Source organism: Anarhichas minor, unplaced genomic scaffold (genome assembly GCF_050575085.1).
Source record: "Anarhichas minor isolate MPS153535 unplaced genomic scaffold, ASM5057508v1 ptg000154l, whole genome shotgun sequence".
NCBI lineage: Eukaryota > Metazoa > Chordata > Actinopteri > Perciformes > Anarhichadidae > Anarhichas > Anarhichas minor.
The window spans coordinates 275,004-291,985 of record NW_027466600.1 but is presented as its reverse complement, the minus strand read 5'-3'; the positions used below and the strand labels follow the sequence as shown (position 1 = coordinate 291,985).

Here is a 16,982-nt window from a genome sequence, read left to right as displayed (position 1 = left end):
CTAACACGTATATGAAGATACTAACGTGTAATATGAAGATACCAACACATAGTATGAAGATACTAACACGTAGTATGAAGATACTAACACGTATATGAAGATACTAACATGTAATATGAAGATACCAACACGTAGTATGAAGATACTAAGTAGTATGAAGATACTAACGCGTAATATGAAGATACCAACACGGAGTATGAAGATACTAAGTAGTATGAAGATACTAACACGTAATATGAAGATACTAACACGTAATATGAAGATACCAACACATAGTATGAAGATACTAACACGTAGTATGAAGATACTAACACGTATATGAAGATACTAACACTTATATGAAGATACTAACGCGTAATATGAAGATACCAACACGTAGTATGAAGATACTAAGTAGTGTGAAGATACTAACATGTAGTATGAAGATACTAACACGTAGTATGAAGATACTAACATGTAATATGAAGATACCAACACGTAGTATTAAGATACTAAGGAGTATGAAGATACTAACACGTATATGAAGATACTAACACGTAATATGAAGATACCAACATGTAGTATGAAGATACTAACTTATATGAAGATACTAACGCGTAATATGAAGATACCAACACGTAGTATGAAGATACCAACACTTATATGAAGATACTAACACGTAATATGAAGATACTAACACGTAATATGAAGATACCAACATGTAGTATGAAGATACTAACACTTATATGAAGATACTAACGCGTAATATGAAGATACCAACACGTAGTATGAAGATACCAACACTTATATGAAGATACTAACACGTAATATGAAGATACTAACACGTAATATGAAGATACCAACACGTAGTATGAAGATACTAAGTAGTATGAAGATACTAACACGTATATTAAGATACTAACACGTAATATGAAGATACCAACATGTAGTATGAAGATACTAACACTTATATGAAGATACTAACACGTAATATGAAGATACTAACACGTAATATGAAGATACCAACACGTAGTATGAAGATACTAAGTAGTATGAAGATACTAACACGTATATTAAGATACTAACACGTAATATGAAGATACTAACACGTAATATGAAGATACCAACACGTAGTATGAAGATATTAACACGTAGTATGAAGATACTAACACGTAATATGAAGATACCAACACGTAGTATGAAGATACTAACACGTAGTATGAAGATACTAAGTAGTATGAAGATACCAACACTTATATGAAGATACTAACACGTAATATGAAGATACTAACACGTAATATGAAGATACCAACACGTAGTATGAAGATACTAACACGTAATATGAAGATACCAACACGTAGTATGAAGATACTAACACGTAGTATGAAGATACTAAGTAGTATGAAGATACCAACACTTATATGAAGATACTAACACGTAATATGAAGATACTAACACGTAATATGAAGATACCAACACGTAGTATGAAGATACTAACACGTAATATGAAGATACCAACATGTATGAAGATACTAACACGTAGTATGAAGATACTAACACCACTTTGAAAGTGAAGCTCATTTTAATAACTTTATATAATCTGTAATAATATATCATGATTTATGTGTTTATTAATAATCTGAATCTGGTAACTAAAGTAAAACTATAAAATAAATGAAGAGCAGTAAAAAGTACAATATTTACCTCTGAGATGTAAAGATGCTAAGCTAACGAGCAGCTCACTGATCAAAATGTCGTCTCCGGTTTGTTTCATCTGAATAAAAGCTGAAGAGTAAAAACATTTTGTCGAGGGTTATATGTACCGCAGTATTTCTACACGCTCAGCTGTACAGTTACATTCAAAAATATAATTTAAAATGTTTAAAATACAGTTAAAGTTAATACAATTCATTTAACATCAAGAACGTTCTGTACATTTCATCATGTGTTTATCTGATGTGAGTCCCGATGTTTGTTACTGTCACTTTAAAGATGAAGGTCTTTTATCAATGATCACTTGAGTCAGCGTCTTGCAGACTATATCGTGAGAGAAGTAAATGTGAAGTTGTGAAGGAGTGAGACCTCTGTAAACGCTGCTCATCTCTGCATCGGGACGCAACACGTGGCAGCCTGTCGGAGCGAGAGGTGCATTGTGGGTAATGTAGGCGACGGGTTTTAACCAGGAAGAAGAACGTTTCTCTGATTCTCTTCCAGGAGTCACATGATGACTACAAACATGTTTATGATGTCAAAGCTCATTTGCATATTAACACCAGGTGTACACTGAGGGTCCTGTGACCAGCCGTCTCTCTCTATCTCTCTCTCTCTCTCCCTGTTGGCTCTTTGCTCGGACGCCCACTCTGTCTACATGACCTCCGTGTTCAGCTTCTTCTTCTCTGGTTCGGCTACGTTCAGGAAGCTGATGTGACACTCCGACTCGTCCTGCGGCGCTCGCCGGCCGCTCTGCTGTGATGATGATGATGACGATGTCAGCGGCCAGAAAGGGGCGTGGCCTCGGGCCCTGCAGTGACCGTGCAGCACAAGGGCGGCGGTCAGCGCCACCGCGCCCAGCGTCAGGCCCGCCAGCACCAGCAGGACGACGAGCTGGACCTCCGAAAGGCTGGCGGCACGGCGCTCGCTCACCGTCACTTTGAACGTCCTGTCGCCATGTCGACTGCCGTTCAAGGTGACGGTCCTCTCGTTCTGACCCCCGGTGGTCAGGCGAGGTACGGCCCCTCCTCCTCCCCCCTCCCACCCCAGCGTCGTCCAGCCGGGCTCGCGGCCCCTCGGCTCCGTCTCGCAGGTGGCCCCGGTGTAACCGGGCCGGCAGACGCAGTGGAAGCCTGCGGCGCGGTCCAGGCAGCGGCCGGCGTTGAGGCACGGCCAGCTGGCACAGTCATCCAGGTTGACGGTGCAGAAACGGCCGGTGAAGCCGGCGGGGCAGAGGCACGAGAAGCGGTTGACGCCGTCCAGGCAGGTGGCGCCGTTGGCACACGGTCGTCGACGGCAGTCGTCCACATTGGTCTCACAGCGCCGACCCGTGAAGCCGGCCAGGCAGCGACACGCCAGGTCCACCGCAAAGCCATCGGCATCCTCACAGAGGCCGCCATTTTTACATGGAGACCTGGAGACAACACACACGAAGAAGAAGAAGAAGAAGAAGAAGAAGAAAAAGAAGAAGAAGAAGAAGAAGAGACAAGCGTGAACACCAGGTGCTGAGTTCACAGAACCACATCCATCATCATCAGGGACATGAGGACATGTTAATGACGTAGTAGCTACATAGCAGCTACTAGCTACTAAGTAGTAGCTGCTAGGTAGTAGCTACTAGATACTAGCTACTAACTACTAGATACTAGCTACTAGGTAGTAGCTGCTAGGTAGTAGATACTAGCTACTAACTACTAGATACTAGCTACTAGCTACTAACTACTAGATACTAGCTACTAGGTAGTAGCTGCTAGGTAGTAGCTACTAGATACTAGCACCTAACTACTAGATACTAGGTAGTAGCTGCTAGGTAGTAGCTACTAGCTTCTAGCTACTAGCTATCGCTAAATAATTGGTTATTGGTTTTAATCAGTTATTGTTAATAGTTGAACCTGTCCTGTGACAGTGACAGTAAATATAAATGTTGTGTTTGTAGTCGTCACTTCCTCTCAGATATTAAATCAGACTTTATTCAGATGAACTAAATGTTTACTTTTAGGGATTCAAACTAAAAAACAGCTTTTTAGAGCAAACAGAAGGAGCAGAAGGATTGAACAAACAGAAGGATCATCCAGGTGGTCTACAGGGAGACCTGCACAGACCTCCTCAGGTGACAGGGTCCGGTCTTCAGCTGACAGTCTCTGCCGTGGAAGCCGTGGGCACACAGACAGGTGTACTCAGCGTTGTCCTCCATCACACAGGTCGCTCCGTTCTGACACGGCGGCTGCTCCGAGCACACCGACAGGTCTGAAACAAGGAGACGAGGACACGTCAGACCGGATCCCAACAGGGACCCCAAAAACCAAACCAGAAGAAGTGAGAGTCCAGACCTTTGTCACAGAAGCGGCCCCCCCAGCCCGGCTCACAGCTGCACTGCCACGGCTGCTGACAGGATCCATGAAGACAGCCGGGCGTCGGCACGCAGCGCTCGCACCGCTCGCCGTCCCAACCGGGGTCACACCTGGAGACACAGAGAGACAGAGACCTCATTCACCGGGTCCTCATCCGGGTCTCTATTCGGGTCTCTACCCGGGTCTACAACCAGCTGGACCAGAAACCCTCTAGACTCAGTCTAGAGGAAGGATCCGGATCAGATGTGGAGCCAGCTAGCTAGTAGCTAGTCTCTGAGTCCTTGGGTCTCTACTCAAAAGACCAGGACCAGAGCTGAGGGCTAGACCTTTAGGCTCCCTCTGAACCACAACAGTCCGCTACAGCAGTGCTGACGCCCAACAGAGGGGGGACTCCGGGTCAGTTGTCCCAGGTCCTGGTTCGAGAAGAGGTGGGGGGGGCCTTTAGAGATCATCTAGTCCTGGGCATCAACAAGACACCCAGAAACTAGACCTCCATCAAACTCACTTCCAACCAGACATCACATGTTAAAGCTACATTCTCTCTAGTGTCCACCAGGGGGCGACTCCTCTGGTTGTATAGAAGTCTATGAGAAAATTACTCTACTTCTCTCTTGATTTATTACCTCAGTAAACATTGTAAACATGAGTTTATGGTCTCAATCTCTAGTTTCAAGTCTTCTTCAATACAGCATGATTTAGTAAATTATGGTCCATTTAGAGTCAAGCAGGGGATGCTTTAGGGGCGGGGCTACACAGTGATTGTCAGGTCTCTAATAGACCATAAAGCAGGGTATGCTTTAGGGCGGGGCTACGAGGTGATTGACAGGTCTCTAATAGACCATAAAGCAGGGTATGCTTTAGGGCGGAGCTACATAGTGATTGACAGGTCTCTAATAGACCATAAAGCAGGGTATGCTTTAGTGCGGCGCTACATAGTGATTGACAGGTCTCTAATAGACCATAAAGCAGGGTATGCTTTAGTGCGGAGCTACATAGTGATTGACAGGTCTCTAATAGACCATAAAGCAGGGTATGCTTTAGGGCGGAGCTACATAGTGATTGACAGGTCTCTAATAGACCATAAAGCAGGGTATGCTTTAGGGCGGAGCTACATAGTGATTGACAGGTCTCTAATAGACCATACAGCAGGGTATGCTTTAGGGCGGGGCTACACGGTGATTGACAGGTCTCTAATAGACCATAAAGCAGGGTATGCTTTAGGGCGGGGTATTGATCAGAGGAGGATCGATGGTCTCACCTGCAGACTCCGGACTCGTCACAGCGGCTGTTGGTGACGTTACAGCTGCAGTCACTTCCTGCAGAGAAGAAAAACAAGAAGAAGAAGAGAAGAAATCAGCTGGAAGCTTAGATTTAAACATGAACAACTTCCTGTTTCAAGAGTTTCACAATAAAAGCATCAGCTGAACTTCTATCAATATTTACTGATCAATAATCAAACTCATTAGTTCAACAGGATTCTGTGGGGGAGTTGTATTATTGAAGGAGAACATCAGTATAACATCTGGTTCATCAGGTGAAAACTAATTAAATCTAAACTCAAGGGCCACTTACTGGCTTTTTTTCAAACACATCTCACGGTCTCCTGACAGGAGACCAGACCTCAGACCACCAACAGCTGAGGGGGGCTAAGTGTTATCTGAGAAGGGTTTAATCTGACAGCTGGACAACAATAGGACACCGAGTGAGGATCTGCTCTAAAAGAACAATACTAAGGACTTGACCGTACCTTGACCTCTGCAGGGCGGGACGATGAGGACGATCAGGACACAGCAGCTCAGCAGGAAGCCTGAAGATCTCACTGAGGACATGTTGGACATTTTGGAGACCCGGAGGACGAAGACCACCTGTGACAGAAGAGACAGACGCATTGGTGTAGGCTGACCTGGAGTCAGTTTGTCAGCGTCGGGTGAACTCACTGAGGCTCCTGAAAGGTGAGACGTCTCAAGCTATCATCGTCCAGATCAAAGGCCTGAACCAGGTGTGAGACACATAAATCAGACCTGCTGCTGCTCCCATATCAGCTGTTCACACATTATACCTCCTGACATCACAGACCAGAAACTGATCTGAGGACGTCAGACAAATCTGACTTCAGATCAGAGTGATCAGGTCTCACGGCCATTGGCATCATTTCAGTTTGCAAAGACCGTTTGTTGTTTTTAACCGGCGGGCAGCAACGCATCAAACCCGTGAGGACTGAGTATCAAACCCATGAGGACTTAGCATCAAACCCATGAGGACTGAGTATCAAACCCATGAGGACTGAGTATCAAACCCATGAGGACTGAGTATCAAACCCAAGAGGACTGAGTATCAAACCCATGAGGACTGAGCATCAAACCCATGAGGACTGAGCATCAAACCCGTGAGGACTGAGCATCAAACCCGTGAGGACTGAGCATCAAACCCGTGAGGACTGAGCATACAAAGTACCTGAACAGGTAGTGTACAGAGTACCTGAACAGGTAGTGTACAGAGTACCTGAGCAGGTAGAGAACAGAGTACCTGAGCAGGTAGAGAACAGAGTACCTGAGCAGGTAGTGAACAGAGTACCTGAGCAGGTAGAGAACAGAGTACCTGAACAGGTAGAGAACAGAGTAGCTGAGCAGGTAGAGAACAGAGTAGCTGAGCAGGTAGAGAACAGAGTACCTGAGCAGGTAGTGAACAGAGTAGCTGAGCAGGTAGTGAACAGAGTAGCTGAGCAGGTAGAGAACAGAGTACCTGAGCAGGTAGTGAACAGAGTACCTGAGCAGGTAGTGAACAGAGTAGCTGAGCAGGTAGTGAACAGAGTAGCTGAGCAGGTAGTGAACAGAGTACCTGAGCAGGTAGAGAACAGAGTACCTGAACATGTAGAGAACAGAGTACCTGAGCAGGTAGAGAACAGAGTAGCTGAGCAGGTAGTGAACAGAGTAGCTGAGCAGGTAGTGAACAGAGTACCTGAGCAGGTAGAGAACAGAGTACCTGAGCAGGTAGAGAACAGAGTAGCTGAGCAGGTAGTGAACAGAGTACCTGAACATGTAGAGAACAGAGTACCTGAGCAGGTAGTGAACAGAGTACCTGAACATGTAGAGAACAGAGTACCTGAGCAGGTACGCTCTCTTTAGACGGAGCTAGGCTAACAGTTTCCACCAGTGGTGGGCCGTCAGGGCCAGCAAGGCCTTCTCTGCTGGCCTAAACAGAATCACAAAGTTATATCTATTTTATAATTTAATATTTTTTCATAAATACACTACATGTATTCAAATAATTTTTCCCATTATCTTATGTTCTCATTGCACAGCTACTGTCTTCCTCAGTTGCTCTGCTTCCAGTGCAGCTTGTTTTAAGTAGAGCTTTTATCCAATCAGATCTCACCTCTGTGTCTCTAGGTAAGAAGAGAGGCCAGAGGCCTGCAGACTCACAAGTGCATCCATGTGCAGTTTAAGTGAATGGGGACGATATTGTTGATTGTCATAGTGTTCAACCAATCAGATCTTTAGTTTGACATGTTGGGCGTATTCTTTGACGTGTCAGAGCTGCTAGCTGGCCTATAAGTACGTCAGCATTACGTGCAGCTCAGTGTCCATGTGCAGCTCTGCAGTGAGGTGCAGCGTGCGCTGTGATTGGTCAGTGGGCGAGCACGTGACTATTGGAAAACGACACTTAAGCAGAGGCTTAGTCGGAGGAGTAAGAGTTCAAATTGAAAGATATGGAAGAAATTATAACATTCTTAGTGTTTTGCTTGGTGTAGATTATTTATTATTTTACCTAGCTTTGTTTTTTTAACACTCAATGGCTGAAGGAGGAGAAACGGATTTGTGAGTTGGGATTTAACCGGATTAAACTCTTAGTCAACAAAGAAAGGAGGATGGAGTTTGTCTTTAAGTCAACTGCATTTGTTTTTTTACATCTAATATGTGAATGGCCCTCCAGTGTGCAGCAGAATGCGTGTTGCTGCAGGTCTGCTGGATGGATGTGTTGCTCTGTTCTCGTATGAATATATGTGACTGGTTCTTGTGAGTTCTTGTCATTGTGTTAATTATATAGATTTAGACTGTATGCATTGTCCGTTAATTACGAAGCATCCCGTCATGCGCGGGGTTATTGTTTGTTAAGCTAGCTTAGCCTCCCAGAAGTGCGGGGCCTCAGCTGTTTTTTGTTATTGTTCCGGGTTCAGAGGTCACAGCCCGTTGTCTCCTACGTGAGCGCAGTCCAACCAAAACATTATGTTTCCCACAATTTAAGCTTCTGCATTTTCCAAATGCACTAGTATTATTCAAACGTATTGTTCGGTTCATAAGCCTCGTACCGAACGGTTTAATACGAATACGTGATGTTACACCATAGAAACAAATAATAACCGTAGTTGTGGCGTCACAATGAAGTTATTAGGAGTTGGTTCAGCTGCAGGACAGCACTGAAGGCCCGGGTATGAAACACACGGCCCGCCACTGGTTTCCACCTGCTTTCAGTCTTTGTGCTAAGCTAACCTCACCACATGCTGGACTTGTCAGTGGATGTGACCCACACCTGGTCCTGGACTTTAAATCATGTGATGCTCCTCCAGCTTCCTGTTCCTGCCTGCTTCTTCCTCTTCTTCCTCTTCAAGCTTCAGTCTGTTCAGCCTGTTGCTGTAGCGACAGACCTGAGGGCGCTCTGCCCACACACTCGACTGGCAGGCGGCAGGAGATAACGAGCAGGATCATTTTTCCAGAGATTACAGTCGAGAACACCAGACAGGAACTGACATGCCTGTGTGTGTGTGTGTGTGTGTGCGTGTGTGTGCGTGTGTGTGCGTGTGTGTGTGCTGTGGTGTGTGAGTGAGGAAGACACTAGGTCACACACATTTCTTTTCTTTCAGTCTGTTTGTTCGAGAAAGAAAAGAATGAAGGGAGTGTGTGTTTGAGAATGGAAGGCAACAGGTGGCCAATTTAACTCACACACACATACACACACACACACACTCTTTCTGTATTCTCAGTAAAGCTGCAGAATAAAATTCTATTGGTGGAATGTAACTAAGTACATTTACTACACTACTGTACTTTTGTACAGAGCACAGGTACTTGTACTTTACTTGAGCACTTTCTACTTTTACTGTACTACATCTCAGAGGTACATGTTGTACTTTATACTGTACTACATCTCAGAGGTACATATAGTACTTTATACTGTACTACATCTCAGAGGTACGTATTGTACTTTATACTGTACTACATCTCAGAGGTACATATAGTACTTTATACTGTACTACATCTCAGAGGTACATATTGTACTTTATACTGTACTACATCTCAGAGGTACATATACTGTACTACATCTCAGAGCTACATATTGTACTTTATACTGTACTACATCTCAGAGGTACATGTACTTTATACTGTACTACATCTCAGAGGTACATGTTGTACTTTATACTGTACTACATCTCAGAGGTACATATTGTACTTTATACTGTACTACACCTCAGAGGTACATGTACTTTTTACTGTACTACATCTCAGAGGTACATATAGTGCTTTATACTGTACTACATCTCAGACGTACATATTGTACTTTATGCTGTACTACACCTCAGAGGTACATATTGTACTTTATACTGTACTACATCTCAGAGGTACATATAGTACTTTATACTGTACTACATCTCAGAGGTACATGTTGTACTTTATACTGTACTACATCTCAGAGGTACATATAGTACTTTATACTGTACTACATCTCAGAGGTACATGTACTTTATACTGTACTACATCACAGAGGTACATATTGTACTTTATACTGTACTACATCTCAGAGGTACATGTACTTTATACTGTACTACATCACAGAGGTACATATTGTACTTTATGCTGTACTACATCTCAGAGGTACATATTGTACTTTATACTGTACTACATCTCAGAGGTACATAGTGTACTTCTCGGGGTCCACACGTGGACTAAGTTTAATGTGCTGCTGCTGAATCTCTGAGTTATCTTTGATCAGGATTTGTCCTTGACCTCTCAGATAAAACAAACTTCAAGGACTGCCTTTTTTCACCTACGTAACATTTAATAAATCAGGCACATCCTGTCTCAAAGAGATGCAGAAACATTTGTTCATGCATTTGTTACTTCTAGACTAGATTACTGTGATTCCTTATTATCAGGCTGCTCTAATAAATCTCTTAAATCTCTCCAGTTGATCCAGAATGCTGCAGCTCGTGTACTAACAAGAACTAAGAGAAGAGATCATATTACTGCTGTATTAGCTTCTCTGCACTGGCTCCCTGTAAAATATAGAATAGAATTTAAAATCCTTCTCCTCACCTACAAAGCCCTAATTGGTCGAAACCATCATATCTTAAGGAGCTTATAGTACCATATTACCCTACTAGAGAGCACCATCATATCTTAAGGAGCTTATAGTACCATATTACCCTACTAGAGAGCACCATCATATCTTAAGGAGCTTATAGTACCATATTACCCTACTAGAGAGCACCATCATATCTTAAGGAGCTTATAGTACCATATTACCCTACTAGAGAGCACCATCATATCTTAAGGAGCTTATAGTACCATATTACCCTACTAGAGAGCACCATCATATCTTAAGGAGCTTATAGTACCACATTACCCTACTAGAGAGCACCATCATATCTTAAGGAGCTTATAGTACCATATTACCCTACTAGAGAGCACCATCATATCTTAATGAGCTTATAGTACCATATTACCCTACTAGAGAGCACCATCATATCTTAATGAGCTTATAGTACCATATTAACCTACTACAGAGCACCATCATATCTTAATGAGCTTATACACAGCATCAACACCTCAGAAGACGACATGACAACAATCTCGTAGGTTAGAATGACTACAAACACTTATTTCAGGTCAAACAAACAAACAAACACAATACATAAAAAGATACAAATCTATGGAAACAAACAAATGACATCGTTGCTATCGTCCCTTTAAACGGCTCAAAGTGTGTGTGTGTGTGTGTGTGTGTGTGTGTGTGTGTGTGTGTGTTATGGATAAACTGTAGTTCTTACCTTCATCTGACAGATTCCTGCTGCTTTAATGTCACAAAGCTCTTTAATATTCAGAGTGTTTGCTCTCTGCTGCCCTTCAACACACACACACTCTCTGTTCCTCTACTGCTTATTTTAAAGACAGTTTGAAGCTGCAGACGGACGACCAGGAGACCCGTCCTCCACCCGTCCTCCCTCTTCATTTAACACACTCCCTCCCTGCAGGGTCTGACCCCGACACACACACACACACACACACACACACACACACACACACACACACACACACACACACACACACACACACTTACTGGAGTGTGTGTGCTGTTTGTCAGATAACTGTGGTGTTAAATTAAATCTGACCACAGTGACAGAAACACTGAGGACACACTGTTAATAAGTGTTGATTAGACTTTCACACTTAAAGTAAAAGATGTGTGATGTTGTGAAGACAGCTGCAGGTCTGAAACCAGAGAATCTAGAAAAATACAATGTTCCTCATCATGAACTATTATACATCCTTTACGCAAAAGATATTTAAGAGAAATATATCACGAACAAAATACTGGAACACAGTGTTACAGTCTATGTTTCTATTTAAAACTGCTGGCTGAGGAGTCAAAGAAAAGAGGACAAAGAACCGTGAACAAGACCAAACAAGTCTGAGACAAAATATTCTCAGGACAGAAACAAGAGTAAAGAGTAAAAACACTCAGGGAACTAAAACAGGTCTGAGTCAAAACACCCAGGAAACTAAAACAAGTCTGAGTCAAAACACCCACGGAACTAAAACAAGTTTGAGTCAAAACACCCAGGGAACTAAAAAAAGTCTGAGTCAAAACACCCACGGAACTAAAACAAGTCTGAGTCAAAACACCCAGGGAACTAAAACAAGTTTGAGTCAAAACACTCAGGGAACTAAAACAAGTCTGAGTCAAAACACTCAGGGAACTAAAACAACTCTGAGTCAAAACACCCAGGGAACTAAAACAAGTCTGAGTCAAAACACCCAGGAAACTAAAACAAGTTTGAGTCAAAACACTCAGGGAACTAAAACAAGTCTGAGTCAAAACACCCAGGGAACTAAAACAGGTCTGAGTCAAAACACCCAGGGAACTAAAACAAGTCTGAGTCAAAACACCAAGGGAACTAAAACAGGCCTGAGTCAAAACACCCAGGGAACTAAAACAGGCCTGAGTCAAAACACCCAGGGAACTAAAACAAGTCTGAGTCAAAACACCCAGGGAACTAAAACAGGTCTGAGTCAAAACACCCAGCGAAATAAAACAAGTCTGAGTCACTAGAAAACTAGAACTAGAACCACCTACAGAACCCCATAAACCCCTGTAACCTCCTTGATGACCATTAGAAAAATACCCATTCAACTAAAAGAAGTCTGAGTCAAAACAAGCTGTTGTTTACCCAGAATGCTCTGCTGTTTTTGGGACCGTCTTCCTCTATCTGATGATCCCCACAGATCTGTTCGGTCTGATATCAGCTTCCAGCAGGCCAAGTGTGTCGGCATCAGACGGTGTGGTGTGTTTGTAAAAAGGCTTCTGTAAGTGAATCAGATCTGACTTCAGATCAGTAGAAGCGACTCATATCGGCAGGCTGAGACTCGTCTTCACCTGAACAAGGTGCAGCTTTTTATTTGTCTTCAGGTGAGAGTGGAGAGACAGAGGCATGCTGGGAAACAACAGAAACACTTCAGAAATTCATAAGACATTCCTTTTGTCAGAACACTTCATTGAAAAACATGTAGACACTGTAAAGTACAAAGTAGGTTTAAGAGGAAGATCCCAGCACTTTTCATCAGAATCTCAAAGTGTTGTACCAAAATCCATGTTCTTTAAAAAGATGTTCCTTTTTTCTCTATTTTGATGACATGGGAAGAATACATCTCTCCAAAATGTCGAGTATGTGTTCAACCACCAAAACAAAGACCACTACAACCACTAGAACGTCCTAAGGGCCGACAGAACCCCCTCCAGGACCTCCTATGATCTCCTTGATGATTACTAGAACAACCTACAGAACTTCTAGAACCTCCTTGATGACCATTAAAACCACCTACAGGAGCCATAAAACCTCCTTGATAACCACTAAAACCACCTAAAGAAGCCATAAAACCTCATTGATGATATACTGATGATATATTGATGATATACTGATGATATATTGATGATATACTGATGTATTGATGATATACTGATGATATACTGATGATATATTGATGATATACTGATGATATACTGATGATATACTAATGATATACTGATGATATATTGATGATATACTGATGATATTTTGATGATATATTGATGATATACTGATGATATATTGATGATATATTGATGATATACTGATTATATATTGATGATATATTGATGATATATTGATGATATACTGATTATATACTGATTATATATTGATTATATACTGATGATATATTGATGATATATTGATGATATACTGATTATATACTGATTATATATTGATTATATATTGATGATATACTGATTATATATTGATGATATACTGATTATATATTGATATATTGATGATATATTGATGATATACTGATTATATATTGATTATATACTGATGATATATTGATGATATACTGATGATATATTGATGATATACTGATGATATACTGATTATATATTGATTATATATTGATTATATACTGATTATATACTGATGATATATTGATGATATATTGATGATATATTGATGATATACTGATGATATACTGATGATATATTGATGATATATTGATGATATACTGATGATATATTGATGATATATTGATGATATACTGATGATATATTGATGATATACTGATGATATATTGATGATATATTGATGATATACTGATGATATACTGATTATATATTGATTATATATTGATTATATACTGATTATATACTGATGATATACTGATGATATATTGATGATATATTGATGATATACTGATGATATACTGATGATATATTGATGATATATTGATGATATACTGATGATATATTGATGATATATTGATGATATACTGATGATATACTGATGATATATTGATGATATATTGATGATATACTGATGATATATTGATGATATACTGATGATATACTGATGATATACTGATGATATATTGATGATATACTGATGATATACTGATGATATATTGATGATATATTGATGATATACTGATGATATACTGATGATATATTGATGATATATTGATGATATACTGATGATATATTGATGATATACTGATGATATATTGATGATATACTGATGATATATTGATGATATACTGATGATATATTGATGATATACTGATGATATATTGATGATATACTGATGATATATTGATGATATACTGATGATATACTGATGATATATTGATGATATATTGATGATATACTGATGATATACTGATGATATATTGATGATATATTGATGATATACTGATGATATATTGATGATATACTGATGATATATTGATGATATACTGATGATATACTGATGATATACTGATGATATATTGATGATATACTGATGATATACTGATGATATATTGATGATATATTGATGATATACTGATGATATACTGATGATATATTGATGATATATTGATGATATACTGATGATATATTGATGATATACTGATGATATACTGATGATATACTGATGATATATTGATGATATACTGATGATATATTGATGATATACTGATGATATACTGATGATATATTGATGATATATTAATTATATATTGATTATATATTGATGATATATTAATTATATATTAACTATATATTGATTATATATTGACTAATTTAATCTCTCTGATAGATAAAATACATAAAGATATTGATGGTGGAAGTGAAAGTGTGTGAATGCAGCAGGTTGATGTGAGGAGTCAATGTGTCATAGCTCAGATACTGTCACCTCCGGAGGGGGGGGGGGGTTGATCCACAGCCAATTATAACTTCTCCTCCTCCATTTGTTTCTTCCTGAGAACAGTTTTAGCATGAAAACATGTGAAAGGCAGATTGTGGAGCATCATGGGACGTTAAAGCTATCCAATGACAATGTGTCATCACAAATAAAACACCTACAAATCAATAAGCAACAATATGAGACCTGAGGAGCTCCACTGGTCTGGTTCAGTTTCTGTTGGGGTAACCGGATCCATCTGTGATGGCGTTCAGAAGCTAAATCTGACCGCCGGCCGCCGCTCAGACGGTTGGTGGTGGTTGGTCGGGGGGGGTTTGGGTGTTTGGTGTCTGTGGGTGTCTGTGGGTCTGTGGGGGTGTTGGAGCTCTGTGGGGTCTCTGGGGGTCTGTGGATCTGTGGGGGTCTGGGGGTCTTTGGGGGTCTGTAGAGGTCTGTGGGTCTGTGGGGTCTGTGGGGGTCTGTGGGGGTGTTGAGGGGTTGATGAGGGTCTGACCTAATGAATGAACCGGACCAGGAGCAGCTGGGAGATTCCTCTCTGCTCTAAACTGTCAAACCACCTGCCCCACAATGCCTCTGTGTTTATACAGGGAGAAGAATGGAGGGGGGAGGAGGGGGGGCAGCCTTGACCCCCCCCCCCCCCCCCCTCACCACAGCTGCTGAGGACCCCCCCCCCACCTTAACATTCAGATGGAGTAAATGATTCAGGAGTCCCATATTTCCTTTTTTACTTCCTTTGTCCTTCCCTACCTCCTTCCTTCCTTTGCCACCAGACTCTCTGTTCGTACCAAACAAGGATTCATATTTCTATTAATGTGACATTTTATAAACTTTATAAACTTGCTTTTATTTTGTACTGGACTGATGCCTCTGACCTCTTTGATAATGAGCCAATAAACACAGTGATCAATACGCTCTGTGTTTTTATGAGTCATCATCATCATCCTGTTATTGTAACTGATCGAGGGAGGGGAGAGGAGGAGAGGAGGAGATGAGGAGAAGAGGAGAAGAGGAGAGGAGGAGAGGAGGAGAGGAGGAGGAGGAGAAGAGGAGAGGAGGAGGAGAGGAGGAGGAGAGGAGACGAGGATGACAGAAGATACCGATCATGTTGAGCTCAGATGACATCATTGATCAGTATTGATCAGCTCTGAGAAGTCAGACTGCTTCTTCTTCCCTCTGACTTTCCTTCACAGGTTCTGAAACCCGTCAGAGAGACACCAGCAGCTGCTGGGACTCAAACCAGTGACATGTTCTCCATACCTCCCATTACTCCCATTACTCCCATAGCTCCCATACCAGAGAACAGAGGGGGGATCTGCATTGTTGTGGAGCAGCTGGACATTGTCTTCGTCTCTCGATCTGCAGGGAGACGATAACCTGCTCAACAGCTGTGTGTGTGTGTGTGTGTGTGTGTGTGTGTGTGTGTGTGTGTGCGTGTGTGTGTGTGTGTGTATGAGCTTCAGTGTGAAGACAATTTGATTGGTTGAGAGAAGAAAGGGAGGACGGGTCATTGTTTCTCAGGTGGTCCACATAGATCTCCCATCATGCACCACATAAACAGACTGTTCCTCTCATGCTTTTATTTGATTTCCTTTACTTTTGTAAGTTATATTTTGAAGTGTTCTTCCTTTACTTCCTGTGCCCTCAGTCAGTCAAATCTGATGTGTTGATACATAACACCTCAGTGTGTCTATCTGAGTGTGTTGGTGTAAACAGTCTGAAACAGTCTGGATACTGGAAACAACCTGCAGACATAACTGAGGGACCCTAACACAGAAACAACTTGTAGACAGAACTGAGGGACTCGAATACAGAAACAACCTGCAGACAGAACTGAGGGACTCTAACACAGAAACAACCTGCAGACAGAACTGAGGGACTCTAACACAGAAATAACTTGTAGACAGAACTGAGGGACTCTAACGAAGACACAACCTGCAGACAGAACTGAGGGACTC

At 41.5% G+C, this 16,982-nt stretch overlaps 1 protein-coding gene across 1 annotated transcript; it reads right to left on the bottom strand.

Moving 5' to 3' along the window:
* Positions 1-2,343: 2,343 nt before the first annotated feature.
* On the bottom strand, positions 2,344-16,366 carry dlk2 (delta-like 2 homolog (Drosophila)). Its single transcript, XM_076085377.1, has 7 exons — positions 16,285-16,366; positions 15,214-15,485; positions 5,788-5,905; positions 5,299-5,356; positions 4,020-4,150; positions 3,792-3,936; positions 2,344-3,103 (listed from the first exon to the last, which is right to left on the bottom strand). The coding sequence occupies exons 1-7, from the start codon at positions 16,364-16,366 to the stop codon at positions 2,344-2,346; spliced, it is 1,566 nt and encodes a 521-aa protein (XP_075941492.1).
* Between the last annotated feature and the right edge of the window lie 616 nt (positions 16,367-16,982).